Here is a 17,708-nt window from a genome sequence, read left to right as displayed (position 1 = left end):
CCCAACGAGGCATGAAATTGTACCGTCCTCTTCCACACGGGGCCACACATGCTCTGTGTTCATGAGGAAAGCACCAGACGCTCCGGACCTATCCTTTCTGGCCTCTGAAACAAGGAGTTAGATTATGTGATCTCCGGGGGAACTCTAGTTCTGAGTATTCCTCAAGGGTCCCAGGCCTCGGAGGAGGATGACCTGAGGCTATCTGTTTAGGATTCACGACTTTTCCATAGGTCCACAGTTCTCTCAGGGGTGGGAGAAGGGCACTGGATTAAACCCCATTTTGAAGGAGGTCCTTATCACTTCTCTGTTCCAGTTTGATGAGAAGAGAGGGTAATTATTTTCAAATGAGTTGTGTTGCCACAGTTTCTTTTGTTTATTTTTCCTTATACTGCCTCAGTGCTGTCTTTTAACTGGGTACACATACAGATTTTTGTCTTAGGATGCCATGACTAAAGGAATCTTGCCAGTGTGTTATGTACTATTTTTATTGATTGTTAACTGTGCTCAAGTGTGAGTTAAAATTGTTACAAAGGAAGGAACATTGTAATTAAGAAATGGAAATGTCTTGTTAAGTTTATTTTACCGCATTTGGAAATTACACAGTCTAATTTCAGAACTGCATAATGTTTAATATCACTGTGGTGGGAAAATTATCCATGACTCACTTTTTTGTAACCCAATGCCTTTGGTTGCCTTACTCTATGGTTTATAAAGTACGTGTGCCTAAGTGCCTAGGATAGGGTACTTAAAGGATCTTACGCGTTTCCCATACCCCCACTAAGTTCCCGTATTTAGAGATTTTTTTGTTCTTCATGACTCTTGAGAACGTCTTCACGTGATGCCTGCTGTTGTTCCTGGTACTTGTTTACTTCCGGTCATGCTGGTTTTGCTGGTGAAAAATATTACCAGAAGGATAAAATCAATGTTGCTCGTAGGTCATATGTCCTACAGTCTTGAAAGTTCTGTACCCTTCTTCTTAGCTTGTATCCATGGCAATATATGAAACATTCTCAGGAACAGGGGATATTCAGAATGAGAAATTGGCACAAAACAGATTCTTGGCATTGACAGATTTAAAATTCTAAGTTCCAGCTATTTATGACCGACCCTGAAGGTCCCCGGTTTTGTGGAGGCACAGCGTGAACTAGAGTCCCAGGTGGATGGGAGTTAGATGCCCAGCTGGTGAGGGAGCCTAACTAATCTCCAGCCTCTAAATCTCAGTGTGATTGTTCCCTCTCATGGTTGAGGTACTTTGATAATGTCTGTGAGTTTGATTTTCAGATCAGATGACGCCCGTCCCTGTACACTGTGCCCTACACTCCTCCTGCAGGCCCTGCCACATCTTTGGGCGTAGGATACCCCAGAATGGGCACAGGAGGGCTGTGTAAGACAGAAAGACTGTTGGTGGGCTGGTGCTGCTTCTCTGACAACCATCAGCCCCAGGAACCGTGCCCCAGGGCATCACCATATATCACAGTCCACAGGGTTCTGGCCTGGCTTTGGGCCCACACACGCCTGTTCCTCTGCATTCAAGGTCTCTTGTTCTGTATCTTGATGGCTAGACAGGTTTGAGCTGGGAAGGTGCCTGTGGGGTGTTTTAGGGTTCTCTTTGCTACTTGGACCTTTCTTAGAGCTCTATAAATCTCCTGATAAACTGTCTTCTTGCAACAGAGGGAAAACTACCGAGAGAACCTAGTATAGTAGTTAAATATGGAGTATTTAGCCAATAATTGTTAGCTAAGAGATTAAAAAGTACTCAGTAGCTCAAAAAGTACTCCTCCATTCTTAGATGTCCTTGATTTTATCCTCCAGGTAGTATTTTCCATCAGCAAAACCATCCTGGCCATAAGTCAACAAGTACCATGAGCAGCAGCAGGCCTGACATAAAGGCATTCTAAAGAGTCATGAAGGAAAAAAAAAAGCCTCTAAATATGAGAACTTAGGGGACAGGAAACAGGGATGAAGGAAAAAGTAAGTCTCTTTGAGTACCCTGTCCTAGACAGTGAGGCAAACATACTTCATCATCATCTGTCCATGTTGCCTGCTCCAAGGGGCATCCAGGTTATTTTGATAAAAGTTATCATCAAAGCTAAGGTCAACCAAGTGCTGTGCTTAGTCTAAATGTCATAAAGTGCTGAGAAATACCTGTTTACCTATTACTGATAACTTAGTGAATGAGTAGATATGAGTGCTGAGAGGGAATTATATACAAATATTTTAAGGTATAGTGTATACCAAGCAAGTTTGGAATACAGAGAAGGGAAAATATTCTTGCCCTCAAGTGAGGCAGATGAACAAATGAATAATTACAATAATGCAAGACAACAGTGTAGGAAATACTTATGAAGTATAGTGGGAATATAGGAGTGCTGGGCCTGGGAAATCAGAGGTGGCTTTGTAGGAGTTGGGGTTTTCCTGTGCCCTTTTCCATCTGAGACTCCAAGAACCAATAGGGGTCCCTCAGACAGAGAAGCAGCGGAGGTTAAGTCTTGTGCACAGACCCAGATGTGTGCGGGAGCTCAGCATGCCTGCTTTACCTCCAGGATGGTAGCCACGGGCCATGTGTGGTAACTAAAATTTAAACTTAAGGCCAGTTGAATAAAAATTTAAAAGTAGTGCCTCAGTTACACTAGACAGATCTCAAATGCTCACTAGCCAACATGCGGCTCCTGGCTGCTGTGTGGGACAGCAGAGATCCAGAACATTCCATGGTGGCTGGAGGGCCTCCTGGGCAGCGCTGTCTGAGGAATGTTCAGGTGGGGGGAGCATTGCTGGGACGTTCCAGGAGGAGGAGGGTGACAGAAGCAAGTTGGTGCATGAGAGCTGTGTGAAATTGTCATGTATGGGAGTTTATATTTCATCCTCCCAAATACTCTGTGCAGGTGTTGGCATCTCAGATTACAAATCTGCATTTCTCTTTGGCCCAGATGCTCGGTGAGACTGCTCTTTATGACTGTGTGTTTTAGGGCACACAGAGCACTTTTCTGAGTTAGAATCCCTGATGTTTGAAGTACATACTTGACAAATCTGTTACCCTGCTGGTATTGATGATTTTCACACAAGTACATGTAGCAGGACCTCCCAATCTGAAACTGAAGGCCTTGCTGATTTCTAGCAGGGATGTGCTAAGGGGAAAGGTAAAAACACTACAGTGAGCAGAATGCCAAAGAGGCCTTTATCCTGGGCTTTAAATAGGAGCTTCTTGTTTTTTCTACACTTTATAATACTGTAAAGAAATTATGAAAATGTCATAAATTTGAGTTTTTCTTCTCTGATATGCTACTGTTAGAGGAGTTCAAGAGAAAGATCAGTCCCATGGCGGCGGGGGTGGGTAGCAGTTTCTCAGTTCTTTCAAAAATAACCCTTGCCTTGTATAATAAGGTTGCACTCATTGTCTGGTCCTTGGTCCAGATGTTCTGTTCTTTATGTTACAGCTAGTTAGGACACCGGGGGAGCATATAGCTCGGTAGGGAGGAAGAGCTTGCAAATTTATTGTCTATTCTCTTATACTTTCGTTGTGAAGGATTATCATTTGTTATCTTATATAAAAGTCTGCTCTCTGATGACAGGTTCAGCTAGGATAATAAAGCGCTGAGAATAAAATTCAAATGCGTATGTGGAGATCCAAAAACATTTTCATTTTTCTGGACCACAGATAGTTTTCATGAAACATTCAGTTCACCTTGACATTAGAATTATAAGCAGGTTTTTAAATATTTAAGTTGCGATTTTTCTTGTTTCAGAGGACAACTAGATATTGTTGGTAATATTAATAGTTGGTAATAATTTTTATCATTGGTTAAGTGTTTAATAGATGCTGAGCATTGTGTGTTATTATTCATTAGCACTTATTCTCACACACACACACAAAACTGCAAAGTAGATAATAATTACCTCCACTTTGCTGGTTAGGAAACTAGCTCTCTCGAGAGATTAGGAGAATAGACCATGGTCCTGTATCCATCCAGGGGGATACTAGGCAGCCTTTACATGCAATATCTGATGAATATCAGGTAGATATCTGATAGCTCAGAAAGATGTTTACTATCTATTGTGAAATGAATGAAGCAGCTACCAAACACTAAATCGGTGGGGCCCCATCTGTGCTTCGTACACACAGACACACATCACTCACAAAAAGGTGTGGAAGGAGACCCCACCCGAATAGCGCCTGGGAGTCGGGGTACCTCCTGCTTCTTTGCTCACAGAACTGTACTGTGGTTTCAGGGCGTGAAGGAGCTGTGCTCACTGCTGCTCAGCCAGTCCCTGCTGCTCCCGGCCCTGAAACTTCTCCTCGAGAGCCAGGATGAGAGCCTTCACGCTGTGGCCCTGGAGCACATCACGGCTGTTGTCAAGGTATTCCCGGGGGCATGTGCTCTTGCCTATGTTTCTGAGAAATGAATTCACGTTGTCATTCTCGTAAGTAGTATCCATGGCTTATTTCAGGCCATTTTACCTGCAATATTCTCTGACCACAACAGCTCTTTCTGTTTTGTCTAAGAGGTAAATATTTATGTTATAAACATATACTAAACTCCTCCCATGAACCAGACTGTGTTTATGTGCTGAGACTACAAATCCGAATAAGGAAGCAGTTTCTCTAGAGAAGCCAGCCTATTAGTCCCTTTAAGGGAGCGTCAGAGCCGCCCAGCACTAGTGGGCTTGTCCTTGCCCCTTGAAATTTGGATCGAAGGAATTTGTCATGTCGGGCAGGCTTCTGTGCCTGGGTGTAGGTGTTTGGTCACCTCCTAATAAGAGGTGAGACCGTGGCTTCAGGTTATGTTTACTGGCACCCTCTGAAACCTCAAGCTCTTACTTCCTCCGGCAAACCAACGTGCCACTGAAGCAGTGTCTTGGCTTGAGGAGTGACATACTAACGTCAAGGCCGGAGATCGCCCCTCAAGGTTGGTTGTCTTGTTACCATGATTAACGAAGAAGCTTTCACTTCCCTTTTAAAATTTTACACTTTGGGAATAGATAGCTCAGGGTTGTGTTTTAATGAATTTGTGTTGTGTGATCCTTGCTGAAACCCTTCTGTAGAGAGATCATTCTTTCATTTGAAGTTTGTGTTTGTGTGCACACACCTCACACACACACACACACAATTTTAGGTGTGTGAGTATACTCATGCATGTGAGTTTTTAACAAAAATGTAAGGGGATGTTTTCTAGGGACCAGAGAGGGGAGGAGAATTCTAGGGCGGCAGGTACAGACTTGCCGAACAAGACAGTGAGAGATTTGATGACAACAGATACAGAAGGTTGGGTATGTGGTTACGGGATGTGGACCATAACTGCGTGTGTAAACAGTCATAGTGAACAAGATGAGTAAAATCCAGTGCATTTATTCATTGAGATGTATTTCTGAATTCTGTAAAGATTTGGTGACTGCCCTTCCTTCACTGAAGATTGATCACAGCGGGGCCTCTCTGGAGACTAGACGGAAGTAGGAGTGGAGGGACCTGTGTGCTGGTAGCCCCCCGTCCATCTGTGCTAAAATAAACGTTGCATAACGTTGGGAATTTACAAGAAGCTGAGAATTACAGTGGACTTTTTTTTTTCCGTAGCCTATTTTTTTATTGTAAATTCAAGAAATCAGGAAGAAGGGAAAAATGGAAGAAAATCAGACTGCATATTTTCAGTGCTTTTTTTCCTCAGCACCATTGTACACTGTGGTAGTGTCTCTGCTTAGGTATTCCCACTATATTCGCCATGGGCCTCTTCCAGTGATGTATTATACATCGCCTTTCCGCATTCATCCTGCATCGAGCTCTCAATGCAGTCCTAAATTCCGTAGGCAAGTGTATCAGTTTTCATTTTAAAGATTCTTCATCTCCAATGCCTCTGTCAGAATTGCAGCTAGAACTGGGACTCCCTAAATGCTAACTAGCTTTGCTACCCACCACCCCCGACAGACCGGCCACCCCCCCCACCATGCCCTCTACACTGCCCCACCCCCGACACGCGCGCACACACACACACACACACACACACACACACACACACACACGCTATCAAAATAAGAAACCAAGTGGGAACCTTGCAACCCCAAGTCATTTTGAAATGGTGCTGATTTACCTCTGTACCACTTTGATCTGATGTGCAGCATTGTGCTAAAACTCTGTGCTTTTGAAATAGCCCTGGAGACTGTGGGTGGTTTGCCTGGGGTTGTGATGATAACACCCAAATCCTCTGTCGCCTTCAGATGCAAAAATCAAAATAAAAAATCAAAACCAGAGGTGTCGGTTGCTGAGATGAGTCACTTACCTGCCACCGAGACCCTCACCTGTGGGAATTAGGTAATGAGACTTAACTGTAACTTCTCCACACTAGGGTTGAGTATTCCCATTAGGCTGACCCATCTGTGACCTTAAAATGTGTTTACAAAAATGCCAAGTATCTTCAGACCTTATACTTTTGAATGTTATCCCTTCTTTAAAATAGTAAGAAATAGTAGTTTTTAAATCATATGTGGTATTGAAGTGGAAAATATAATACACTTGCTTTCTTTTCTGTGTGTTTATTTTGCTGTTCCCTCTGTCCCTTAGTAGAGGGCCTGAGTTCCCCAGTAACTTCAGTTTCCCCCTTAACGGTTATGGACGGTAGTTCCTGTTGACATTAAAAGAAAAAGCATCCGGCACAGGGACTCCTCTGATAGGCAGCTGCTCCTGCACAGCGTGTGGATCGAGGTGGAAAAATGCCCCCACTCGCTCACTGATGGCATGTGTTATTTCACTATTCGTTGTAAGACGCTGACAGCTTTGTGTTTACAGCCGCGCGCATGATGCGTAAATGCTGATGCCCGAGATTATACCGGCTTTTCCTCCAATAGCGGTACTCACTTCCTTCTCTGAGCTTTTCCGAAATTGCAAACCCCTAGTGTTGAGCATGTAACCTCTTACAAGTGGCCAGCAGCCACTTTCCTGAAGAAATAGAAATCATTTCTTAGATTTCTTAGAGATCATGTTGTTGATGAATAATTAAAACCCTTGCGTGATACAGATCTTCCTCAGCTAACGTTGGGGTTACACCCCAATAAATCCATCATAATTGAGAATATCATAAGTCAAAAATGCATTTAGTACACCTAACCTGCTGAACATCGGAGCTGAGCCTCCCCTACCCCGCATGTGCTCCAGACACTTCCATTAACCTACAGCAAAATCATCTAACACAAAAGCCTATTTTATAATAAAGTATCGAATATCTCACGTAGTTTGTTGAACACTGTGCTGAAGGGGAGAAACAGAATATGGGGGGGAGCTCAGTGTATTGGATGTTCACCCTCGTGGCCGAGTGGCTGGCGGGGAGCTGTGGCTGCCGCCCAGCTTCGTGAGAGATGATCATACTGTGTGTTGCTAGTCCAGGAAAAGATCCAAAATCAAAATGCAAAGTGATGTTCCTACTGAATGTGTGTTGCTTGTGCACCATTGTAAAGTCAAAAAATCGTAAGTCCGAGTTAAGTCGGGCTGTCTGTCCATCAGCCTCAGTGAGATCTGAGCTAGCCTCCAAACCTTACTCTCTCCGAGAAGGATATTCCTGCTGCTGTGTTCACATCTCACCCCTGGAGTATTTCCTACAGGGTAAAACTCGTCACTCATTTCACCAGAGTAAGCAGATGTCGATCTATAATAGTTCTGTAGACTGAAAAATAATTCCGGATTTGAGCTAGGTTCTGCTCTTCGCGGCTTGCGTCCTTCGCTTTAGTACTGCTCGACGCCTCGATGCGCACCCTCCCTCCCAGGATCTGTCCTGGACCAGCATGCCTACTGAAAGAATCATTCAAGGGGTCACAGAGGAAGGGTTTGAGACCTTATCACCTACTTAAGCATTTCTCTCTGAAGCTAATAGTAACTACTATCTTTGTCAGGCACTGTTAGTAGGCGTATCCTCACTTTCTCTTCTTAATCATCTTGTGGGGAGATCGCATTCTAGTTTCACAGATGAAAACACGGAGACCCAGGGGTCATCCAGCTAGTAGGAGCTGGCGTTGAACTTGAAACCCTGGGCCCCCCATTCAGAGCCTGTACTCAGCCGTGCCGCTCCTTTAACGTAACGGGGCAGGCTGTCCTACAGTGGAAGAGAGTTCTCTCTGCAGAGAAGTGCAATTGCTGCAAGCATCTCGAATCGTATTAGCTCTGAAATAGACTCGGGCAGAGCTAGTCTAACAACTTGCCCACCACAGGGCTTCCTTTTTCAAGCCCACTCAGACACTGGGGGTCGGGAGCTCACCACCTCCCAGGGTGCTCCCTGCCAGTTTTTGATAAACCTCGTGGTAAGAGAGCACCTCCAGATTGATCTTTATCTTGTGTGGTACTTTATCTTGAACACATTGATCTTAGCCTTCCCCGATAGAGTTGCTCAGAATGAGTGGCTTCCGTGGACAGTCCTTCGTGTATTTAGTACTGGCGATGCTCATCTTCTTTCGTCTCGCCTTGAAGGCGCAGGAACCTGCCAGCGTTACTTACGACGCGCCTGTGTCCAGGTCGCAGGGAGAGCCTCCGAGACCCTCAGACGCGCGTCTTTACGTTAACCTTGTTACACAGAACCAAGAAACCTTCCTTTCTTTGTCCCCTCTTTAACTCTATCCAGGTTTCCAACTAGTACCTCCTTAGTGAGAGCCTCTTCCACTCTGGAGGGTTCCCTCAATACTGCCTTCTCACGCAGCTCTTAGCTGGATTCCTCTGGTGACAGGCAGCTCACTCCCTGTAGGTTAATCTGTTCGATTCCTAGGCTGCATGGATGGTGAACAGCCTGGTACTGGGCACAGAAGTGAGGAATGGGCAGGATGTCTGTAAAGATGAAGTAAAGTAACATCGTATGTTCAAAGGAATTACAGGGAGATTCACATGTGAAACAATAGCACAAGAAATGAAAGTAGGAAGGAGGTAGGAACAGAGAGTGTGGAACCAGCCAAACTCCGTGCCCTCGATGCAGCGTTTCCTGCAGTCATAGAGGTGATCAAGCTTGGCGTTTCAACGATTCTCGCCCGTTGCTAAAGCATAAGTTAGATGACTTGTCCTCGTTTTGGTTTCAGAAGAGGTGTACTGTTAAATCCCGTGCGGGGAGAGGGACTGGTGCTTCCGCCAAAGTGCAGTCTCTGAATATCATTCAGATAAACAGAGTACGGAAGAAACCCTGCGGGTGTTGTTCTTACCCAGGTACAGAGTTGTGCTGCCCTTTTATTGTTCTGCCCTTGTAGTTGGTGTTTAATAACTTTTATTAGTAGCAGTATATGTAAAAATGAGACAAATATCCTGTCCTCAAGTAAACAGTGAAATAATATTAAATCTTCTTTAAAGTAATTGGAATGAGGCCCTGCATACATTATGCTCCTGGAATTTCTGCTTACCTCATTACTATAATTACTCTTCGTTTGTTATAGATCCATAAAATCAAAGATTTTAATTCAGAGAAGGTTCATTACCTGTTGTGGAAACCGGAATTAAGCAGATAACATTTTAATGACTTGGAAGACAGTAGTGCTTTGTGCTTTAATAGATTTCTTTCCCAAGATCTACAAAGTTTCATTTATTCTCAAAAATTAATTACTGACAGAAGAAATAATCAGTGACCGAGATGGCAAGCATTACCCATTTTATGATATGTGTACGCCCTCCCCTTCTAGAATATGCTTCATGCCTTGTTTGTTTGACTGTAATAACTTTGGCCCTCTACTGAACTTGAACTCTGCACCAGGTGTTGTGCTCGGCACTTAAAAGCATAGGTTATCACAGCCCTAGAGACGGTCTGTTTTTCAGATGTGGAATCTAGGTCCCAGAGAGATTGTCCTTAACAAGGTCACACAGCTCTTCAGCAAAGAAACCAGGATTGGAAATTGGTCTCTAGCCCAAAGTCTGTCTTCTCTTCCCAAGACCAGACTGCCTCTCAGTCGAATTCAAAGTTATTCGATCAGAGGAATTAAATCAACTAATCCTCCTGGACTTGTTTCATATTTATTTCAAACATCCAACTGAGTCCAGAAATGACAGAACATATTTTTTTCCTCAAGCTCTGAAAGTACCAGTCAAGCAAATGTCAGCAATGTGTGTTTTTCCACAGACTATATACTGAAGTGATTCTTGATCTGTTAAAAAGTTACGTATTTTTAAAAGTCAGAAAAAAATGTATATATATCAGATCATTTGAGGAATTACAACTTCTAAGCTTTAAAGCAATAGAAAAAAATCATAAAGGAACAGTTCTTTTTCTGACAATGTAAAAATGTAAAACTCCTACAAAACAACAATCAAAACAGAATTGCAAACAGTTTAGAATGTTCATTATAACTAAAATCAGGGTTAACATTTAAGTTACACAAGAACTCTTTCACATGTGAAAGAACGATGTAACAGCTCTAGTAAAGGAGCAAAGGATTTGATGCTTCCCACAAGAAAAAATAAAAATGATAGGAAATGGTATGGGAAAAAATGGTCCTTGCAAATAAACGTTCAAATTAAAGCATCCTTGAGGTATCATTACGTATCTCCTAAATTAGCAAAATAATTTTGTTTTCAAAATAATAACCGCCAAAGCTGAGATGTTTACAGTGAAACCAACACACTCCTCCGTGGATGCTCCCCCTGTATACTGGACGGTTGACTTTACTATGGCTGCACTCGCATTCTCGTCCACGCCAAAAAAGGTTTCAGGTACTCTTTCCCACGTATTAGTGTGTGTGCGCTACAGTAACCAAGTGCCACGGACCGGGCGACTCAAATCACAGAAATTTACTGTCACACAGTTCTGGAGGCTGAAGTCCAAGATCAAGATGTCAGCAGGATTGATTTCTCCTGAGGCCTCTCTCCTTGCCTTGCAGACAGCCATCTTCACCCTGCGTCCTCACACGGTTGCCCCTTGGTCCATGTGTGTGTCCTTTCCTCTTGATAAGGACACCAGTCAGATTGGATGAGGATCCACCCACGTGACTTAGTAAACCTAATCACCTCCATAAAGTCTCTTTCTCCAAGTGCAGTCACATTCTGGGGTCCTGGGGTGAGGACCCAACATGGGAACGAGGGGAGGGGAACTGTTTGTCCTGGAATACCCCGGTAATGCCTCTCTGGTAATTTATCCTATGGAAGTGATTTCAGGAAAGCACATACAGAAAAAAAAGCATTGGTAGTACTTCAATAATACCAAACATTTAAAAACAGCTGAAATATTCCTAGCAGAAGTTAAATAACTTATCTCCACTCAATAGACTATTTTGTAGCCATTACAATTTTTAAGAATGAAAACTATGTAAAAACATTAAAATTTTTTTTAACATATCATGAGTAAAGTAGACTACAAATACCCTATGATTGTGAAAAAAAATCTCCATGCACATGGAGAATTACTGGAAAAGAAAGGAGGAAAAAGTAATTTTCTGGTGGTGCACATATAGACAATTTGTTTTTTCAAACTATTTCTGCTTTTTTATTTTTAAGTTTCAAAAAGGAAAATAAAGTAGGTTAGGAGTAATGGGTGGTAAGATAGTACCAGACTTCTAGTGCCTTAAGTTAGAATTTTGGCCAAAAACAAGAATGAAGAAAAGTTGAGGCTTAATGAATTCCTGTGGCAACTCAGCAGTGGGGCGTTTGTGCCCGGGAAGGCTTGGGGGCGCCAGGTGCTCTGCTCAGCTGAGGATGACGACTCAGCTGACCTTGGCACCCCCGAGGCGGGAGGCCTGGCGTGTGGAGAGAAGCAGTTTTGGCTCTCGGTGACCTCGGGCAATCCATCTCTTCTCTGACCCTCAGGCTCCTCTTCTTTAAGCTGCAGTTGTTGGAACGAGTCCCCACAAAGGCCATCTTTCTTTCTGTATTGTTTTCATTCTCTGTTTTGTCCCAAATATGCCCAGAATAATTGTGCAGTATTTTCCTTGTACGTGACAATTATAAAGTATACTCTGGCCATGCTGTACCTTTTGCAAAGAGCCAGAAGCAGGTACAAGGTCAGAGAAAGGAAAAAAGGTCAGCCACTTCCATCTTCTCAGCACCTGATGATAAGACGCTGAACCAGAACTTTCCCCCAGACTTTGGCCTGGCCCCTGCCCCAGCTCAGTAGAGGTCAGCAGTCTCGGACTCTACCTTTCTTGAGGGAACCTCTGGGTGGGCCAAAGGGGGAATTTGGTATCTGATTTCCATGACTTCTGCCTCAGGCTTTCTTAGCCAAGGGAGTACGTAGAGAACTTTTAGAGGTGGACACCCGCCCTGTCCGTGCCCGCCCGCCGCAGACTCCCGCCCTGCCAGCACACGGCAGCTCTCTGCAAGGCTGGGTGCATCCAGCAGGAAACCGATTTTAAGGATGTCATTGCCCTGGAGAAAAGCAAACAGAAGAGGGGAGTGAGAGGAGCAGTGGCTGTAGGCCTTGAGAGAACCCCTGTCTCTTCCTCACGCTGGAAAAATCCATCACTCCCTTTCTAGGAGACTTTCAGGCCCCTAAAGGGAGGGTTCCTGAGTAAACAGAATAATAAAGGTGGCCTAGCAAAGAAGGTATTGCCCTGCAGTGTTTGGATGCTGAGCCTTTTATCTGTACGTTTTATCAAACATCTGCCTGGAGCATCCTGGCACACATTCTGGTCCCTCCCAGAGGCCTAGGTGGAGGGATTCTTTTGAAGGGTGAACCGAACAATGACACGCACAGTAACTCAGGTGCCCGCACTCAGGTGTGCGCGCGCATGCGTGCGGGGGGGCAGTGGCCTACAGGGAAAGGGCGAGAGCGTTAGAATTACTCCTTCATTTGTGGATTCATCCCACACGTCTTGCCAAGCCCCTAGCATGTGGCCAACACTATTCTGGCCATCAGGGATGCAGGGGTAAACAAAGAGAAAGCCTTGTTCTGGAGGAGGCCACATTCTGGAGGCGAACAAACAGTAGACAAGTCCGGGATGAGGGCTCGGGATGAGGGCTGCTAGTCCAGCGCGCCAGTTAGCAGCCCCGTGACACTCGGCACATGACTGTGACCTCACTGGACGGGTTTCTTCATCCCTCAAATGAGATAATAACGGTCTTAAAGGGATGCTTTAAGGTTGAGACAGAGTGTTCGCTGGCACGTGGGCAGCCCTCCGTAAGTGTAGACACGGTGGTGGTGGGGGCAGCACCCGCAGGGGCTCAAGATTCTTGTTTCCCAGCTATGAAGCAGAAGGAGGAGGAAGGAAGCTGGAAGGCAAGAAGATACGCAGAACCCCTCAGCAGCCCCCGGTGGGGAGTGTTGAAAGCACCGTGCCCCTTGCAGCAGCAAAGCTGGTCCTTCCTACCACGTTCCTCTCCTCTCATCTAGCCTCTAAAAACACAAACAAAAGCTCCTAAATTGAGTTCAACCAAAGTGTCTTCCTGAGCCAAAGGTGGGGGAGCCGTGTGTGCTGGGGCTGACAGAGTGAGAGGCCCAGGGTTGGCAGAGACTCTGCGGTTCTAGAATCCAGCTCTATTCAGATTCTCTGCAGAGATAACGTTATCATGTACTTGCGCCATTTACAAAAATGTGACGGTGTTCAATAATGTAGCTTCCTTCAGCCATGTAGCAAATGTTGATTAAACTGGATGCTGGACGAGAAGGAGGATCAAACCTCTGTGCCCTCAGGAAGCCCCCAGTCCGGCGGGGGAGATAGGCCTACAGATGACGACCGCATGAGGAGCATGTAGTCCACAGAGTGCCAGAGTGGAGGAAGGAGGAATCAGCTTGGTTGAGAGATTTAGGGAGAATGTCATCCCAAAGATGGCCTTGGAGTGGACGCGTATGTTGGTTTTAAAGGATCACTAGGTTGCAGGAAAGACAGATGCTCTCTGACAGTGGGCAGTGATTATTGTTCCCAGAACTGCTTTTGTTTTCATTCTTGAAGTCGGTGGACACAGTGGACCTCATCCTCAGTAGCCTTTCCTCCTTGTCACAGAACATGTGGGATGACCACACTGTGTTCAGTTGTGTAACGTAGTTGGTCTACACATTAGTTAATTGGCTTTGAAATGCCACATTCTTTTGGAGGTGCCTACAACCAAAACTACTAAAAGTGCACAGTAACATTAAGAAGAACCATCAAGAAGCTGTTCTGTGACACCCCGATGTAGATGAGGGGCTCGGAGTTCTGAGTGTGATTAATGTTGACTTGATTCCTTACAAAAAATACAGACAATAATATTAAATGGAAAAGCATAAGCAGAGTGTCGAAGCCATGGAAAACCATACAGAGACTAAGCAGATGAGGGCAGAAACGCAGAGGATATCCAAGCTGAAAGAGCCTGTAAAACAGGCCCCAAAGCTATATAAAAATGTCTTAAAGGGGCGCCTGGGTGGCTCAGTTGGTTGAGCTTCTGACTCTTGATTTCAGCTCAGGTCATGATCTCAGGGTCATGAGATCGAACCCTACATCGGGCTCTGTGCTCAGTGTGGAGTCTGCTTGAAGATTCTGTCCCTTTTCCCGCTTGTGGGCTTGCACGCACGAGCTCTCTGTCTCTCTCTAAAATAAATCTTTTTTTAAAAAGTCTTAAAAAGGTAAATTTGGTACTGAGCTTTCTAGAGGCTTAAGCAAGAACAGCCTACAGCCCTCCTGTCCGTTACCCTATTTACATCAGCGGGGTTGACGGATGTATTTTCTCAGTGGAGTAGAAAAAAGGTTTTCCTGTTCTGGAGGGGATTTTTTTCATGTGGATCTACATACAGGAGACGTTTGGGGCTCAAGGACATGGACTGTGGGGCAGCACCAGTGAGATGGTAAATGCCACTGTTGAAAGCCCAGCTCCTGTCCTGGTTCCCTGACCTGCCACGATGTGAGGCCAAGTCCTTACACCGCCTTTCCCTCACCTGTGACTGCTCGGGCTGAATTGGGAGGCGTGCACACACGTGGCAGTTTCTGGCACTCAGTATTTGGTAGCTGTCGCCATGACTCGGGGTTCTTGGTACGGGGCTGTGTGTGTGATCCCATGTGCGTGATGGCAGACACTCAGTCCACGCGTGTGCTCTTTTTGGCGCGAGCACCGTGAACCCGGGCGGCAGGGGTTAGGGTGGCGAAGGCGGAAAGGCAGTGGGTAGCGAGCCGCGGAGGATGTGCGTGAAGAGTTCGCTGGCGAGAACTAAGCAAGGCCACGCTCATGTTTTGCCTGTCTCCTTTCTTAAAGGTGAATGACTCAAACTGTGACCAAGAGCTTCTGTCCCTGCTCCTGGATGCCAGGCTGCTGGTGAAGTGCATCTCCACTCCCTTCTACCCACATATCATTGAGCACCTCTTGGCCAGCCCGCGGCAAGGGCCCTGGGATGCCGAGGGGCTGGCCAGACACCTGCGGGAGGCCGGCCATGAAGCCGAAGCGGGGTCGCTCCTTCTGGCCGTGAGGGGGACGCACCGGGCCTTGCGAACCTTCAGCGCGGCGCTGAGCGCAGGGCAGCACTGGGTGTGAGCCCGGCCCGGCCCTGCGTGGCCACGGTTCCTCGGCCACCCGGTGGGAAGGAGCCCCGGAGCCAAATGCTGTCCCACCGGCATCATGCGTACCTGTCGACTGTTCTCAGTGGTTCCAACAAACTGCGAATAAAGCTGTACATAAGTGACGAGCCTCATTTACGCTTTTTCTTTCTTGCGGTGGCTGGTTAATGTACTCATTGACTAAGAGACTTTCCATCTTTTACTTTGAACTGCCTTTTCTGGATAGAGCACAGTGAATAAAGACATGTTGGATGTGGTGGTGGGGAGGGCTGCATTTGAAAGGGAGAGTGTGTGTGGAATGGTTGGTGGTTGGAGCGGATGTCCTAGGACACAGGAAGGACGTCTCGAGTTAGTGACGCAGTTTTGCTCAAAGCACTCCACCTCTCTGAACCTTAGTCAGTGTAAAACGAGGGTTGTATTGTTTATGTGCCAGGTTGTTGAGTTACGTGAGGTTGTGTGTGTGAGGCCCAGGACATGTTACCTCCTCCCTGCTCGTTAGTCTTACACTATGTGAATCACGATTGCGGGGCCACAGCCGGGTCCATGTGAGCACACGAGGTGCCTACTGAATCGGGGTCCCCACACTCATCAACATCACATACTAAGCTTGGCAGAGTTGCATATCTGGAATCTGGATAACCAGGTGGGCGGGCTAACGGAGTCGCTGTGGGCACTTACCCTGTTGAGGGGTCACTAATTTGCACGTAGCCCATCGTAGCAAGGGTGTGGATGGCAACGCCCTCAGGAAGACCAACACAGAAGGGGTGTTTCCTGCGCAGGGGCACAAGGACCCTGATGCATGACTCGCTGGCACTTGCTCCCACGGCAGAAGTGGGTGCTTGAAGGTGGAGGCTCGGAGTGGAAGTTCTGGACTTTGTTCTCGTGAGACCCTCACACCAGATTCAAGCCACAGCAGCAGTCTGGGCAGTAGTAGCTGGTCGGGCCCACCCTCTATGAATAACATCGCTTTACCTTACCGTCCATGCCATCGTCCTCATCACTGGCTTCACCTCATTTCTACTCCTATGGGTGCAACTACACAGTGCTCGAACAAAAAAAAAAGAAGTTTTCGTCATCTTTGGGTAAGATTTACCGGCTTCATAGCCCACTCCCCTGACTTCTGACCAGTTGTCTACCCCTGGACCGAGTTCCTTGTCCAAACCTTTGGTAGCGCCTAGAGTTTGGGAATGGCTTATATAAGCCTCTCGAATGCTTTCAGAGGAAAGGGGTCAACATTTTTCTCCCCAATTAGGTAACATGTGTGCAGAGAGACCCACAGGCCAGAAAGGCCTTCCTAGAACTCTGAGGGCACCAGCCGTACCAGATGGCATCGATCGAGCCACTTCCATGAGGCATGCCTGCTGGGCACTTGGGTTTTCTCGAACCTTACAGCTACCTTCTGTCATTTCAGGCGACTGAAAAAAAAGTGGGCAGTATTCTGAGATAACATAGTCCATTTTAATGGGATCCATCCAGAAATGTTTTTCTTCAAATTGCAGAATTATAGGCCCTAGACGCCAATATAACACCATGACTCTCTAGATAAATAAACCGAGGGCCAGAGGGCTGAAGTGACTTGTTCAAGGCCAGCAGTGAATTATGGGTCTCCGCTGTGCAATGCTTCTGTGGAAGGGAGTCCTTCGTCTAAACTACGTTGCTCTGATCCGACTCATGTCCTCACCAGAAACCAAATTTGCAAAGTTTGAGCAGTTTCTATGGGGAGGCGGGGGGAGGAATACGTTCCAGATTCATTCCAACTGCATACTCTAGAAGACTGAGTTGGTCTTTATGTTGGTATTTAGAATGTTGACCATAAATGTTAAAGATGTGAGATAATCTGATGTCTTTCTTGCTGTAAAAAGCTCCTAACAGTTACCTCAAAGCTGTCTCTTCGAAAACAAAGCAGAATAAGAAAGGGCTGCACTGGTCCTCAGTCACACTCAAACTTCATAGCTTGGCTTGCCTGGAAGGTGGGCCCGAGGGTGGGCAGAGCAGGGAGTGAGCTCTGGTATGTGACGGCAGGTCACCTCATCTCTCTGAGTCTCGTGTTCTTATGCGGAAAGAGGGCTAATAATGCCTTCCAGATATTTGCAGTTCAACCAGGTCAGGCTGCTGCATCCCTGCCTCCCGGCATGCTCTGCGCCCTGCTGGATCCCCTGTCGGCCCCGGGACTCCTGTCTCTCACTGGTGCCGGGCCCTGCTTCAGCTGAGGGAATTCCCCACCCCTAACATTGACCCCAAGCTTGAAATGCATTAACTCATTTCATCACTGATAACCTCATAAGGAAACGAGGTGCAGAGACAGTAAGTAGTTT

General features: G+C 46.1%; 1 protein-coding gene across 4 annotated transcripts in view; it reads left to right on the top strand.

The window, feature by feature from the left end:
- The window catches only part of NBAS (NBAS subunit of NRZ tethering complex), a 313,374-nt gene extending 297,843 nt beyond the window's left edge, over positions 1 to 15,531 (top strand). For all 4 annotated transcript variants that reach the window (XM_032430100.1, XM_032430102.1, XM_032430101.1 and 1 more), the window contains 2 exons: positions 4,228 to 4,356; positions 15,095 to 15,531. In XM_032430100.1, the coding sequence (XP_032285991.1) occupies positions 4,228 to 4,356; positions 15,095 to 15,370 (405 nt within the window). In that variant the 3' untranslated portion in view covers positions 15,371 to 15,531. The remainder of the gene's footprint in view (positions 1 to 4,227; positions 4,357 to 15,094) is intronic.
- The last annotated feature ends 2,177 nt before the right edge of the window (positions 15,532 to 17,708 follow it).

This window comes from Phoca vitulina, unplaced genomic scaffold (genome assembly GCF_004348235.1).
Source record: "Phoca vitulina isolate PV1807 unplaced genomic scaffold, GSC_HSeal_1.0 scaffold42, whole genome shotgun sequence".
NCBI lineage: Eukaryota > Metazoa > Chordata > Mammalia > Carnivora > Phocidae > Phoca > Phoca vitulina.
Note: the sequence above shows the minus strand (reverse complement) of the source record. Positions and strands in the feature narration are given on the sequence as shown.